The sequence below is a fragment of the Sprattus sprattus genome, assembly GCF_963457725.1.
Source record: "Sprattus sprattus genome assembly, chromosome: 10".
Classification (NCBI taxonomy): domain Eukaryota; kingdom Metazoa; phylum Chordata; class Actinopteri; order Clupeiformes; family Clupeidae; genus Sprattus; species Sprattus sprattus.
Window position 1 is genome coordinate 522,889 of NC_137908.1, and position 12,500 is coordinate 535,388.

At 47.8% G+C, this 12,500-nt stretch overlaps 2 protein-coding genes across 2 annotated transcripts in view; one reads left to right on the forward strand and one right to left on the reverse strand.

The window, feature by feature from the left end:
- stx16 (syntaxin 16) overlaps positions 1-2,793 on the reverse strand; it is an 8,475-nt gene extending 5,682 nt beyond the window's left edge. Inside the window, exon 1 of the mRNA XM_080845613.1 lies at positions 2,390-2,793. Coding sequence (XP_080701739.1) covers positions 2,390-2,521 — 132 coding nt within the window. The 5' untranslated portion in view covers positions 2,522-2,793. The remainder of the gene's footprint in view (positions 1-2,389) is intronic.
- A 2,215-nt stretch (positions 2,794-5,008) lies between these two features.
- Positions 5,009-12,500, forward strand: part of LOC308371695 (uncharacterized protein) — a gene marked incomplete at its 5' end in the record, with an annotated part of 17,262 nt that continues 9,770 nt past the window's right edge. Inside the window, 4 exons of the mRNA XM_080846681.1 lie at positions 5,009-5,511; positions 5,901-6,029; positions 6,645-6,783; positions 12,319-12,500. The exon at positions 12,319-12,500 is cut by the window's right edge and continues 99 nt beyond it. Of these exons, the coding sequence (XP_080702807.1) occupies positions 5,009-5,511; positions 5,901-6,029; positions 6,645-6,783; positions 12,319-12,500 (953 nt within the window). The remainder of the gene's footprint in view (positions 5,512-5,900; positions 6,030-6,644; positions 6,784-12,318) is intronic.

Sequence of the window (12,500 nt, forward strand, 5' to 3'; positions counted from 1 at the left end):
GCTTGTGAGCACAGCTTAGATTTGAGACAGACAGGCAGACAGACAGGCTGAGAATATGACTAGCAGACAGACAGACAGGCTGAGAATATGACTAGCAGACAGACAGACAGGCTGAGAATATGACTCTGGCAGACAGACAGAGAGAGAGACAGACAGGCTGAGAATATGACGCTGGTAGACAGACAGACAGAGAGAGAGACAGACAGGCTGAGAATGTGACGGGCAGACAGACAGACAGGCTGAGAATATGGCTGGCAGACAGACAGAGAGACAGACAGGCTGAGGATATGACTCTGGCAAAGAGAGAGACAGACTGAGAATATGACTCTAGCAGACAGACAGAGAGAGAGACAGACAGACTGAGAGAGAGACAGACAGGCTGAGAATATGACTGGCAGACAGACAGACAGAGAGACAGACAGACTGAGAATATGAGTCTAGCAGACAGACAGACAGGCTGAGAATATGACTGGCAGACAGACAGGCAGAGAGACAGACAGACTGAGAATATGAGTCTAGCAGACAGACAGACAGGCTGAGATTATGGCTGTGGCAGACAGACAGACTGAGAGAGAGAGACAGACTATATGACTGAGAATATGAGTCTAGCAGACAGACAGACAGGCTGAGATTACGGCTGTGGCAGACAGACAGACAGGCTGAGATTATGGCTGTGGCAGACAGAGGTGCCAACATGGCAGCAGCAGTGAGGCCAGAAGTGCACATTTTCTCCGACTGGTGTGAAGAGTGTGCAGAGACATGAGCCCCTCCTCCTCCCCCTCCTCCTCCGTCACACTCTGCTGAATGGAAGTGTGTAGTCTGGTCACATCATGTCACATCACGTCTAGGCAGTGAGCACAGGAAGACAAGCAAGCCTGATACGCCAAGCACAGCGACAACAAAGCAGGCACACACACACACACATACACACACACACACAGACAGGCATGCAAACACACACACACACACACACAGGCATGCAAACAAGCGAAATCTATGGTCTATATTCGTTCTTTTCCCTTCTTCTCCAAAACAAACAAGGAAATGACAAATTGTGCTACAAGCCAGATGGCAAACCCATGAACTCATTCCCTTATTGGGGTTCTGGTTTAAAGATGTCCCCCTTACGTCTTAAAGAAGACAAACCCCCAAACCAACCAGCACGGCAGAGCTGAACCCGAGTCTGAATACCAGCTTTCATGCTCTACAGAACAGACTAAACATCAGATACGCATAGAGATTATACCAGCATTAAAAAGTCCCAAAACAGAAATGCCATAATAGACCAATCAGTGAGGGACTGTTAACATGAACAGACGCATTACACTTCATGTACACTATTTTTTTTATAACACAAGCTGCTGTGTTTCTTAGTGTTTTCTCTAGTCTTTGACATTGGGCCTTTTAAAGAAACTGACAGAAACCCAGCACAAACAATGTGTAGCGCTGCCACACAAGTACACTGCGCTATCCTTCTCTGGGCAACACAGACAGAACAGCCATCACAAACAACCAAGAATACAACGCGCTGGTCTGACAAAGTAAACATTATCAGTGGTGGAGTTGGGTCTGCCACGAAGGCCTCTCCATAGAAATGCATAGAATGAGTGAAGTACGGTACTTTTAGATCCGCATTAGTTACCGATCACTCTCTGAACCGTACCAAAAACAAAGCTTCTAGCTAGGTTTATCCGGAGAAAAGTCTCTGGAAAATATGTCAGTTTTACCTAATTCGCGAAGTCGTTTAAAATTCTATCCCTCAAACTCCTGTAATGTATTCGGCGGACCGGTGTCTACGTGTTCCTGCTCAGTTGATATGAACAATTTAGCTGTGATTTATGACGTTGACTGAAATAACACATCTGCCGAATCATATTGTCAACAAACCCCACTTCTGCGGTGACCCATCTGATCTGCTGGTATAGCGATTAGTAGTTATGTCTCCGATGAGATTGAATCAGTATTATGAGGTTTCGTGAGGATGATGGTTAGAGATATGCATCGGCGAAGAACATACTTGTACATATGCCCACAGTGCACTGATAGCAAATACTGTATGTATAAAACGGCAAGCCGATGGGCAACAGCAGGCAGTAGTTGTGGGTTTGTTTAATGCGCTACTAGTTTCCCAGATTAATTGATGAAAATTAGCTAGCCAAGTTAACGTCAGCTAGTAACATCATCAATCAGAATGGATTTGCTAGCAGGCTAGGAAAGAGTTAGCTAGCAAAACGTCACTCAGTGCACACCAAAACACAACCAATATCTGTTTGCTATCAGATATCCAGTTGCTTGAAATAGCAAACTATTGGTTTACTAACCAACAGATTAGCTAGCGAACTATCACACATGAAATCAAAACGATCTAGACGATTAACATTAGACTCACCGCAGCATTGCTACGTGTACTCAGAGTACGACGGGGGTCGAGTTTACTCACTTGCTCAGCCAAAATCTGCCGGTTTTGGATTGCATTGTTCCGCATTAATAAGAAAGCATCGGTCAGACGCCTAGTTGCCATGGCTACTATGTGCGATGTGGATTTAGCTAGCAAAAAATGCTAGCTGCAAAAGTTAAACAACGTCTACTAGACGTTGATTCAAAGCTATAACCTATAGCTACAAGCTCTGATGTCTGACTGGCTGTCCTCAAGTCAACGCTAGCGAGCTAGCCTGCAAAGGCGCAGACTGACTCGCCCACCAGCTGACAGGCACCAAAACATCTAATAATCTCCGTCCCTCCGACTTGAAATTACTGATGGCTTGTGTCGTGGATCGCTCCTCAGGTGTGAACATAAATGATAAAAACCAAGGCGTTGATAAATTGTCGTTTATACTATCCTAATTCAGGAGTGTAATACGACTCGTTGGCCTGTGATGCGTGGAAAACGTAAAGACGTTTACGTGCTACTGGACTGCTACCACTTCCGCTTAGCTGGACTCCGCACAATGTACGCCTGCGTTTCACGAAACAGTTTGGTGCAAATGCTGTCGACAGGTTTCAACGAAAGTCTGTCAAAGCATAGACTATGTGTCAAAGCATAGGATATAAATAAAAACTGTTCATGTACGCAGATAAAGCATCATTATAAGGTAATGCAGGAAACTATTTTTGGGGAAAAAAGGACCTTAGATCTAAGATCTCAATGTAAGCATTGAGATGGGTAGCTTTGCTGGCGAGTGTGTGTTTTATATCCAATGAAAAGCGTAGTGTTCTTTTTTCTCAGTTTACGGTTTGCCACTTTCGGACAGGAACTCATCGCAAACATGATCAGGCTCCTAATTAATTGGGAGAGGCCCATAAGTCCACATATATGATTTATTGATTCTTCGTATTGACTTGCTCAGTGCGCATGCACAAAATGTCGCTATTACTATGGTAACGGCGGAAACAAACCAACTGTTTAGATAAGGCGAAACATAGACATGTATACGTATACACATAGACATGTCTATGCGTATACATGTCTATGAGGCGAAACGTCAGTTATGTCGTTTCCAACAATGTGATTGGCTATTTAAAATACAGGGCAGGACCTCCAACTCTACCATGTTAACCAAAGCGCGCGCGCCCCCTGTCCCCCTGTTCATTTCTCTAGAGTGATTTGTCTCCTCCCTTGCACTGGGTTACCAAAACAGCTTCCGGTTCCGGTTCCTGGTTCGAGAGAGTATTGAGGTATTGAGGAGTTTTTAAATCAAAGAGTATTGCTTTTCTTGTTACATGGGTCACTGTACACCTCTTTATGCTAACTGTTGTTTGTAGTATTTGTTTATTACACCGTACTATTTTTGCCACTGGGCCAATCGAGCTTGGTGGAATCTCTCGCTTCCTTCAGCTTGCCAGCTAGCAAGCTAAAACTGACATGTAGGAGAAAGTTAACGTTACGCATCAAATCACTATCTAGTGTTTGAATTTTATTGAATGCAAACCCTACCATCTCTGACAATACCCTGACCATAAACAGATCAACATAAAGCCGTAATCAGAGCTGAGAACCAGAACGTTTTATAGTTTGATTAGCATGCTAACTTGTTGCCATTGTGAATGGCGTGCGTGCAAAACAGAAACCTACCGCCTATTATACTTGTAATCTCGTTGGGAAGTTAATTAAGGTCCTGTAGATGTCTCTGGCAAGAACCTAGCCCAATTTCAGTTATGTACGCGTCTAACTGTCATTAGTTTGCTTATTTAGTTGCATAGCCCCACTCGCGAGGGGCCCGAGTGTTTGGGAGCGGGAGAAATAAATAATTCACGGGACTCCCGCAAAATGAAATTACTGAACATTACTGAAACTTCGCAAAGTAGATTGCAGAATGGTATTCGTGTTCAAGATACTGTCGGTGAGAAACAAACAACGTCTTTTAGGCTACATAGCCTTAGCTGGTGGGTGTTTTTGTTTTCGCTAAAAGTGCGCATATGTTTGACGGGTGGATCATTGCGCATGTGGTGGTATTGACACTGCAATCTTCTCCGAAACGATAGCTGTCGCTGCTGCGAAAAATACAATCTTCAATCTTCACCGCTGGAAAGTAAAATGCGCCGAATAAGAGAACAGTAGTCATGTACCTGACAGTTCACTGTATTATCCTACCTCCAATCGTTTGTGGAAAAAAAACGTTACGTTTTGGCACAGTGTAGCCTACATGCAAAGTCATTTAACAGATCGTGCTTGTGGGGCAGCGGTTTACAAATCATTTCCTAGTGCAAAGGAAGCTTACACAGGTATTATATCTGACCTGTGAGCCAGTATTAAAACCATGAATTTAAACAAGTATTTAAATATTAACACCACTGTGTCCCTGATCCAGTCTATGTTGAACTCTTCTACCTGGCGGTGTGGTTGAACTCCTCTACCTGGCGGTGTGGTTGAACTCTCTCTACCTGGCGGCGGTGTGGTGGAACTCTTCTACCTGTGCGGTGTGGTTGAACTCCTTCTACCTGGCGGTGTGGTGTGGTTGAACTCTTCTACCTGGCGGTGTGGTTGCTAGGACGCCGCTGAGCTGAAGGGATGGATGAGGGGGTGCTGATTGAAGACCTTCCAGAGGGGGGCGCTGTTGACACGCCGATGACATCAGAGGATCCTCAGCCTGCGGAGCAGAGAGAGGAAGCTACCCCTCACACACTCGTGGACCAGATGGAGGAAGCTACCCCTCACACACACCTCGAGCCGAGAGAGGAAGCTACCCCTCACACACACGTCGAGCAGATGGAGGAAGCTACCCCTCACACACACGTCGAGCAGACAGGGCAGATCTCCCCTCACACACACGAGGCCACAGAGAAGCCCTCGGAGGCAGAAGCAGCAGCAGCAGCAGCAGTGGAGAGGCTGACTCCTACCTCCCCCGTCGACCTGGGCCAGCATGGCGCTGGGGGGCCGATGACAGAGGACCCCCCCCAGGCAGATGGCCCCCCCCTGGAGGAAGAGCAGCCCCCGGAGGACTGGCTGGAGCCGCTGGGGGAGGACGACTTTGAGGACGAGGACGAGACGCAGAGCTGGGGGGGGGGGGCCCCGTGGGTCCAGAGATGGCAGCGGGAGCACGCCGGGGGTGGAGCGCAGCGGGAGAGGACGGGGGGGCAGGGGGGGGTAGGTCACTCCTCTATCAGTGTGTGTGTGTGTGTGTGTGTGTGTGTGTGTGTGCGTATAGGAGTGTGTGTTCGTGCGTATGTGTGTGTGTTGGAGCGCGAGCGAGCGTGTGTGTGTGTGTGTGTGCGTGCGTATAGGAGTGTGTGTGTGTGTGGGAGCGCGAGCGAGCGTGTACGTCTGTGTGTGTGTGTGTGTGTGTGTTAGCGTAGACCTGTGGTGCTGGGAATGCTGTCTGACAATATGATTGTGTGTGTGTGTGTGTGTGTGTGTGTGTGTGTGTGTGTGTGCGTGTGTGTGTGTGTGTGTGTACATGCAGACGCAGGTCGAGGCCTGTGGTTGAGGAGGAATGGGACGACTGCTCATGTCTGGGTCAGGGGTGGAAGCGGAAAGAAGTGTTTCGACGCTCTGGCGTTGCTGCTGGCAAGAGTGACGTCTACTACATGAGGTATACGCATGCATACACACACACACACACACACACGCATGCATACACGCATACACACACACACACACGCGCACGCACACGCCCACTGTATACACACATCACGCATCAATGTATACATTACATTTATCCTGTTCTGACTACAGTTCTCAAACAAATTGACATAAAACAAGTTTGGAAAATATTGTCTTGACATAAGTCACATCTAGCTATCAACCCTAAAATAGTCACAGAAAACCCAATGTGACGTCTTTGTCACAATAAGATTTTTTTTAATTAGCCACTCAATTCATTAAGCTTATTAAATTAAATTGGGTCATATTTTTTTCCAATTCAAAGTATATTCAAACAAATGGAAATTCAAAAAATTATGTCAACTTAATGATAAAATTAATGAAATATATTAAACCATATTTTGCATTTCATAAAATAAACAAGGTTTTAACATCCAGTGTTTTGTATGAATAACAAGAACCGATTCAATGTTCAGGATACACTGGAGCTTGTCTCCATGGAGATGACGGAGAGTTTGAGGGCTGTGGAGGTAGCTCTGATACCCAGTGGAGTTAGGGGTAGAGTACTGACGTTGACCTTTGCCCTCTGACCTCTGGGTTTCAGCCCCAATGGAGTGCGTCTGCGGAGCAGGGTTGAGTTGGCCAAGTGTCTGTCCGGCTCAGTGGATCTGGCCATGTTCGACTTCAAGTCGGGCCAATTCCTGAGTGAGGGGAACCCAAAGAAGAGACGGAAATGGGCTAAGGTAAGAGCACACACACACACACACACACACACACACATACACTGATGGGCTTAGGTAATAGCACACACACACACACTGATGGGCTAAAGTAACAGCCCACACCCACACACACACACACACACACACACACACACACAAAAAAGAAACTCCTAGAGCCTTGGACAAACTCAAGTGTTTATGAAAAGGAGGTTTCATGGTTGGGAGAGCTTTGTGTGTTTCTTGGGTGCTGTACAGTTGGACACCTGTTTCCTTCTCATGTTCAAGCAGAAATCGGAGCCTTTTCCATTTCTTAATATTACCTTGTGAGGTCGATGGGGTTTATAACTCATAGACATTACAAGTGACATGTTCAAAAGAAGATTCTGTGTTAATGTTGACTTCGCTAATTGGATCTCAAGACGTATTGAAGCTAGCATAGGAGAGACATTGCCCTCCAGCCTCTGTAGCACAGCTAACTTTAGCATAGCATACCAGTGCAGCTGTCTTGCATAGCAGGACAGCACAGCCAGTTTAAGCACAGCTAGTTTTGCTCAGCTAGCTTTAGCGTTGGTGCAGCATGCCAGCACATCTACGCATAGCAAGGCAGAGCAGCTAGCTTTAGAAGGAAAGGTCGAACACGGCTAGCTTTACCTGTAGCGCAGCAGGCCAGCACTGCTAACTTTAGCGCAGTGTAGTAGCCCAGCACAGCTAGCTTTAGCATTAGCATAGCAAGCCAGTTCAGCTAGCTTCAGCTTTAGCATAGCAGGCCAGCACAGCTAGCTTCAGCTTTAGCATAGCAGGCCAGCTCCCTAGTTCTACAGTACCAGTCAAAAGTTTGGACACACCTTCTCACTTTTTGAGAAGATTTTTTCTTTACTTTTATTATTTTCTAGATGGAAGATAACACTTATTTTGTTTAGTACATCATTCCATATGTGCTCTTTCGTAGTTTAAATGTCTTAATCTAGCATTAATCTACAATGTAGAAAATAATGAAAGTAAAGAAAACACCAAAAAAAAGAGAAAGCGTGTCCAAACTTTTGACCGGTGGTACTGTACGTGGGGCAGCATGGTACCGAGTGGTAACGTCCGTCCCACTGGGTTGTCTCGTAGGAGAGCCTGCAGTCAGAACCAGAGCCAGACCAAAGCCAGGAGGAGGATCAGCTCTTAGAAGAGAAGGAAGAGAAGGAGGAGGAGAAGGAGGAGAAGGAGGAGAAGGAGAAGGAGGCCCCGCCCGCTAAGAGAACACGAGCTAAAAACTTTAGCGATGTTGAGAAAAGGCGCCTCCAGCAGCTGGTGCTCAGTCTGCCCGCGGCTCAGAGCGGTCGTCATGGCAGCAGCGGTCGTCATGGTAGTGGCTCGTCAGAGACAGACAGGAGCGCGGCGTGGGCAGAGGTCTGCCAGAGGTTCAACAGCGCCACCATGGGACCACCCAGGACACTGCACCAGCTGCAGGTGAGTCAAGTTCAAGTTTATTTATATACATTTAAATGTTTTTATTTTAATATACATTTCATATGTTATACATAGACAGAATGTGCTTTGGGTACAGAGATTCAATTATCTAAAATAAACAAACAAACAAACAAACAAACTAAATAAAAACAAACACACTTAGCAAAATAATATATATATATATATATATGTATATACATGAAATAAAAATATCAAAATTAATAAAATAGAAATTTAAACAATAAAATGAAGTGTTTAAAAAGTCCAACCCGAGCCCTGCACTCACTCACTGGTTGGACTGGCCGTGTGGTTCTGGTGGTTGTGATCTGGTGGTTCTGGTGGTTCTGGTGGTTGTGATGACACTCCTCCTCTCTCCTTCTGGAAGCTTCTCTGGAAGAAGGTGCGTCTGACGGACGTGCGGCGGGCGGCCTGGAGGCAGAGGGGTCCACTGGCCCGCGGGGCGGCGCTGATCAAGCAGCGCAGGAAGGAGCTGAAGCGCCAGAGACGCAGAGCTCTCACGCCCCGCCTCCTCCCCAGTCTCAGCCCCTCCCCCACGCTCAGCCCCTCCCCTTCCCCCACGCTTAGCCCCTCCCCCTCCCCCACGCTCAGCCCCTCCCCTTCCCCCCAGCTCACTATTAAGCAGGAGAGCGGCGACACACTCATATCCACAGACGAGCACACACACACCCTGGTCCAGGAGTACAAACCCACCACTGCTGAACACGCTCTTAGCAACAGCCCTCAGCATCACTCTAGCAACAGCCCTCAGCATCCCCCTAGCAACAGCCCTTGGCGTCCCCATAGCAACAGCACTCAGCGTCCCCATAGCAACAGCACTCAGCGTCCCCATAGTAACAGCCCTACTAATGCCGTCCCTGGGCGTCTGGTGGCTCATGGCTGGCAGGACACGCAACCATCATGCTCTACTGGTGAGTCTTCTACTCTCTCTCTTCTCTCTATCCCTCTCTCTCTCTCTCTCTCTCTCACTCTCTATCTCTCTCTCACTCTCTCTCTATCCCTCTCTCTCTATCCCTCCCTCTCTCTCTCTCTCTCTCTTCTCTCTATCCCTCTCTCTCTCTATCCCTCCCTCTCTCTCTCTCTATCCCTCCCTCTCTCTCTCTATCTCTCTCTCTCTCTCTCTCTCTCTCACACTCTCTATCTCTCTATCTCTCTCACTCTCTCTCACTCTCTCTCTATCCCTCTCCCTCTCTCTCCCTCTCTCTCTCTCCCTCTCTCTCCCTCTCTCTCTCTGTCTCTCTCCCTCTCTCTCTCTCTCTTCTCTTTTTCTTCTCTTCTACTCCTCAACTCTTTTTCTCTTCAACTCTTCTTCTCTTTTTCCACTCTTCAACTTGTGTGTGTGATGAGCACTCTAAAGGTCCTGCCTCTGTTCCCATGTGTCTGCCTCCAGAGCCCCCTCCTCCTCCGTGTGACGTGAGCGTGCGGAGACGACGACGACAGCGCCGGTGCGAGCGTGAGACGCGTCTGAGCGAGCAGCTCTCCCTGACGTTCCACCGCCAGCGCATGCGCTTCCTGCGGCAGGAGCACGAGCTGCACATGCGTGTGCTGCGTCTGGAGCTGGCCCTCAGGGAGCAGGAGCAGGACCTGCTGCACGCACGCGCCGCCACCACGGCCAATCACAGCACGCTTTACAGCCCCGCAGCCAATCAGAGCACGCCTCTCAGCCCCGCAGCCAATCAGAGCACGCCTCACAGCGCCACAGCCAATCAGAGCACACTTCACAGCCCTGCAGCCAATCAGAGCACGCCTCACAGCGCCACAGCCAATCAGAGCACACTTCACAGCCCTGCAGCCAATCAGAGCACGCCTCACAGCCCCGCAGCCAATCAGAGCACGCCTCACAGCCCCGCAGTCAATCAGAGCACACTTCACAGCCCTGCAGCCAATCAGAGCACACTTCACAGCCCTGCAGCCAATCAGAGCACACCTCACAGCCCCGCAGCCAATCACAGCACACCTCACAGCCCAGCAGCCAATCACATCACACAACACCAATCTGATTCCGTCCATGGAACCACCTCCAACCCCCAGAGCCCCGCCTCCTCAGGCCCCTCCCACCAGCTGTCGAGACCGAGCCAGTCGGCCAATCAGACGGCCAATGCTCTGATGGCTCTCATCTCTGGCAGCAGGAAGAGGGCGCGGCAGGACCCCCCCTCCAGGCCACCGTACCCTGACAAACACAAACGGGCGAATAGGAATGGAGCCAGTTCCAAGAGCCACGCCCTCCCCTCCAAGAAGAGTGGCAGCAAGTGAGGGTGTGAAGGCAAGACGGTGACTAATAAAGAAGCCAGCTCATTTAGACAGTCAGAGAGGAGCACTCTTAGCGCACACACACACACACACACACACACACACACACTCTCTCTCTCAGGGTAAGAGATTGTTTATGGAATTATTTGAGGTTTTGAAATAATAGTTTGACCAAAGCTTTTCTGTGTTCTGTAAGCCAGCTTAGATTCGGCTGAATGCATTGATTTGTAATAAACTGAAGTTTGTTCATTACCAGTCTTGTGTTTCATTCTCAACCTGGGAGTTGCTGCTGATGTATAATCTGGGGTGGATTCTATTGGAACTCTAGTACATACTATTGGAACTCTAGTACATACTATTGGAACTCTAGAACATTCTATTGGAACTCTAGAACATTCTTTTGGAACTCTAGTACATTCTATTGGAACTCTAGTACAAACTATTGAACTCTAGAACATTCTATTGGAACTCTAGTACATTCTATTGGAACTCTAGTACATACTATTGGAACTCTAGAACATTCTATTGGAACTCTAGAACATTCTATTGGAACTCTAGTACATACTATTGGAACTCTGGTGCATTCTATTGGAACTCTAGAACATTCTATTGGAACTCTGGTGCATTCTGTTGGAACTCTGGTACATTCTATGGGAACTTGAGTGCATTCTATTGGTGGTGACACTGAAAAGGAGCATAAAGCACAGGGCGATTCTCAGCATTAGAAGTCTCCGTGGTATGATCTCATTTCATGTGGTATAGTGCACAGACTTTACGATGTTTGTCAACTGGACTCAACCTACTACTGTTTGGAAGCATTCCTGCTCCGCAACATGCACTCTTGATGTATGTGTGTTGAGCTCAGAGTGAGTGGTGTGTGTGTGTGTGTGTGTATCTGTATGGTGTGTGTAGTCTGTGGAAGAATACTTCAAAGTGTTTGTGTTGCCTCCACTAGGATATGAATGTGCACATGTGGGTCTCCAAAGTGTACTAGTCTCCCCGCTCAATCACATGCGTCTCCAAAGTGTACTAGTCTCCCCGCTCAATCACATGCGTCTCACAAGTGTACTAGTCTCCCCGTCCATCACATGCGTTCCCAAAGTGTACTAGTCTCCCCGCTCAATCACATGCGTCTCCAAAGTGTACTAGTCTCCCCGCTCAATCACATGCGTCTCACAAGTGTACTAGTCTCCCCGCTCAATCACATGCGTCTCACAAGTGTACTAGTCTCCCCGCTCAATCACATGCGTTCCCAAAGTGTACTAGTCTCCCCGCTCAATCACATGGCTTTACGTCATGACGTAGAGATATTATTTCAAATAGATCTAAAGATTTCTCTCCTCCTTCATAACTGATGACTCTGTTATTCAAACACAGACAGTTACCTTTCCGTCCTTAAACGAGTGTTGCAGGTGATCACATCAGCTCTGATTCTCTGGAGAATGAAATCAGGGAAGCTCATTTTCTCAGCGGCTCTCCAGTAGTCTTATTCACAGGAGGCTGCTCATGTGAATGTGCGTCTGTACTGTCAGTCGCTTGGTTTAAATATCTTTTTATTTCATCCTTTATTTGTTTGGTGTAAGTGTGTAATGTGTATGTTTGTAGTACCTGGTTAATCTGTCCATATTTGTAGGTGATGGATAATGCATGGCGGTATATAGTTGTTGGTTAAAGAGTGTTGTCATTGGATAGGCTATGTGTAGTTATTACTTTGTATATGTGTGTATATAGTTGCTGGTTGAAATGAGTCTGTGTGTGTTTGTGTGTGTGTGTGTGTGTGTGTGTGTGTGTGTGTGTGTGTGTGTGTTTGTGTGTGTGTTTGTTTGTTTGTAGCCGAAGGACGAGCATAATCCGTCTCTAGACGCCGTAGTGTCGGACGACTCCAGCCACCCAGCAGACGACGCTCGCTCTCGCACACCCGACTCCCTCTACAGGGCGCCCCCTGCTGGACGCTCCAGGGCACTGCAGCTTCACGTTCAGCCGTACCCCGACCCGGCCCTGGCTCCGCTCAGCCC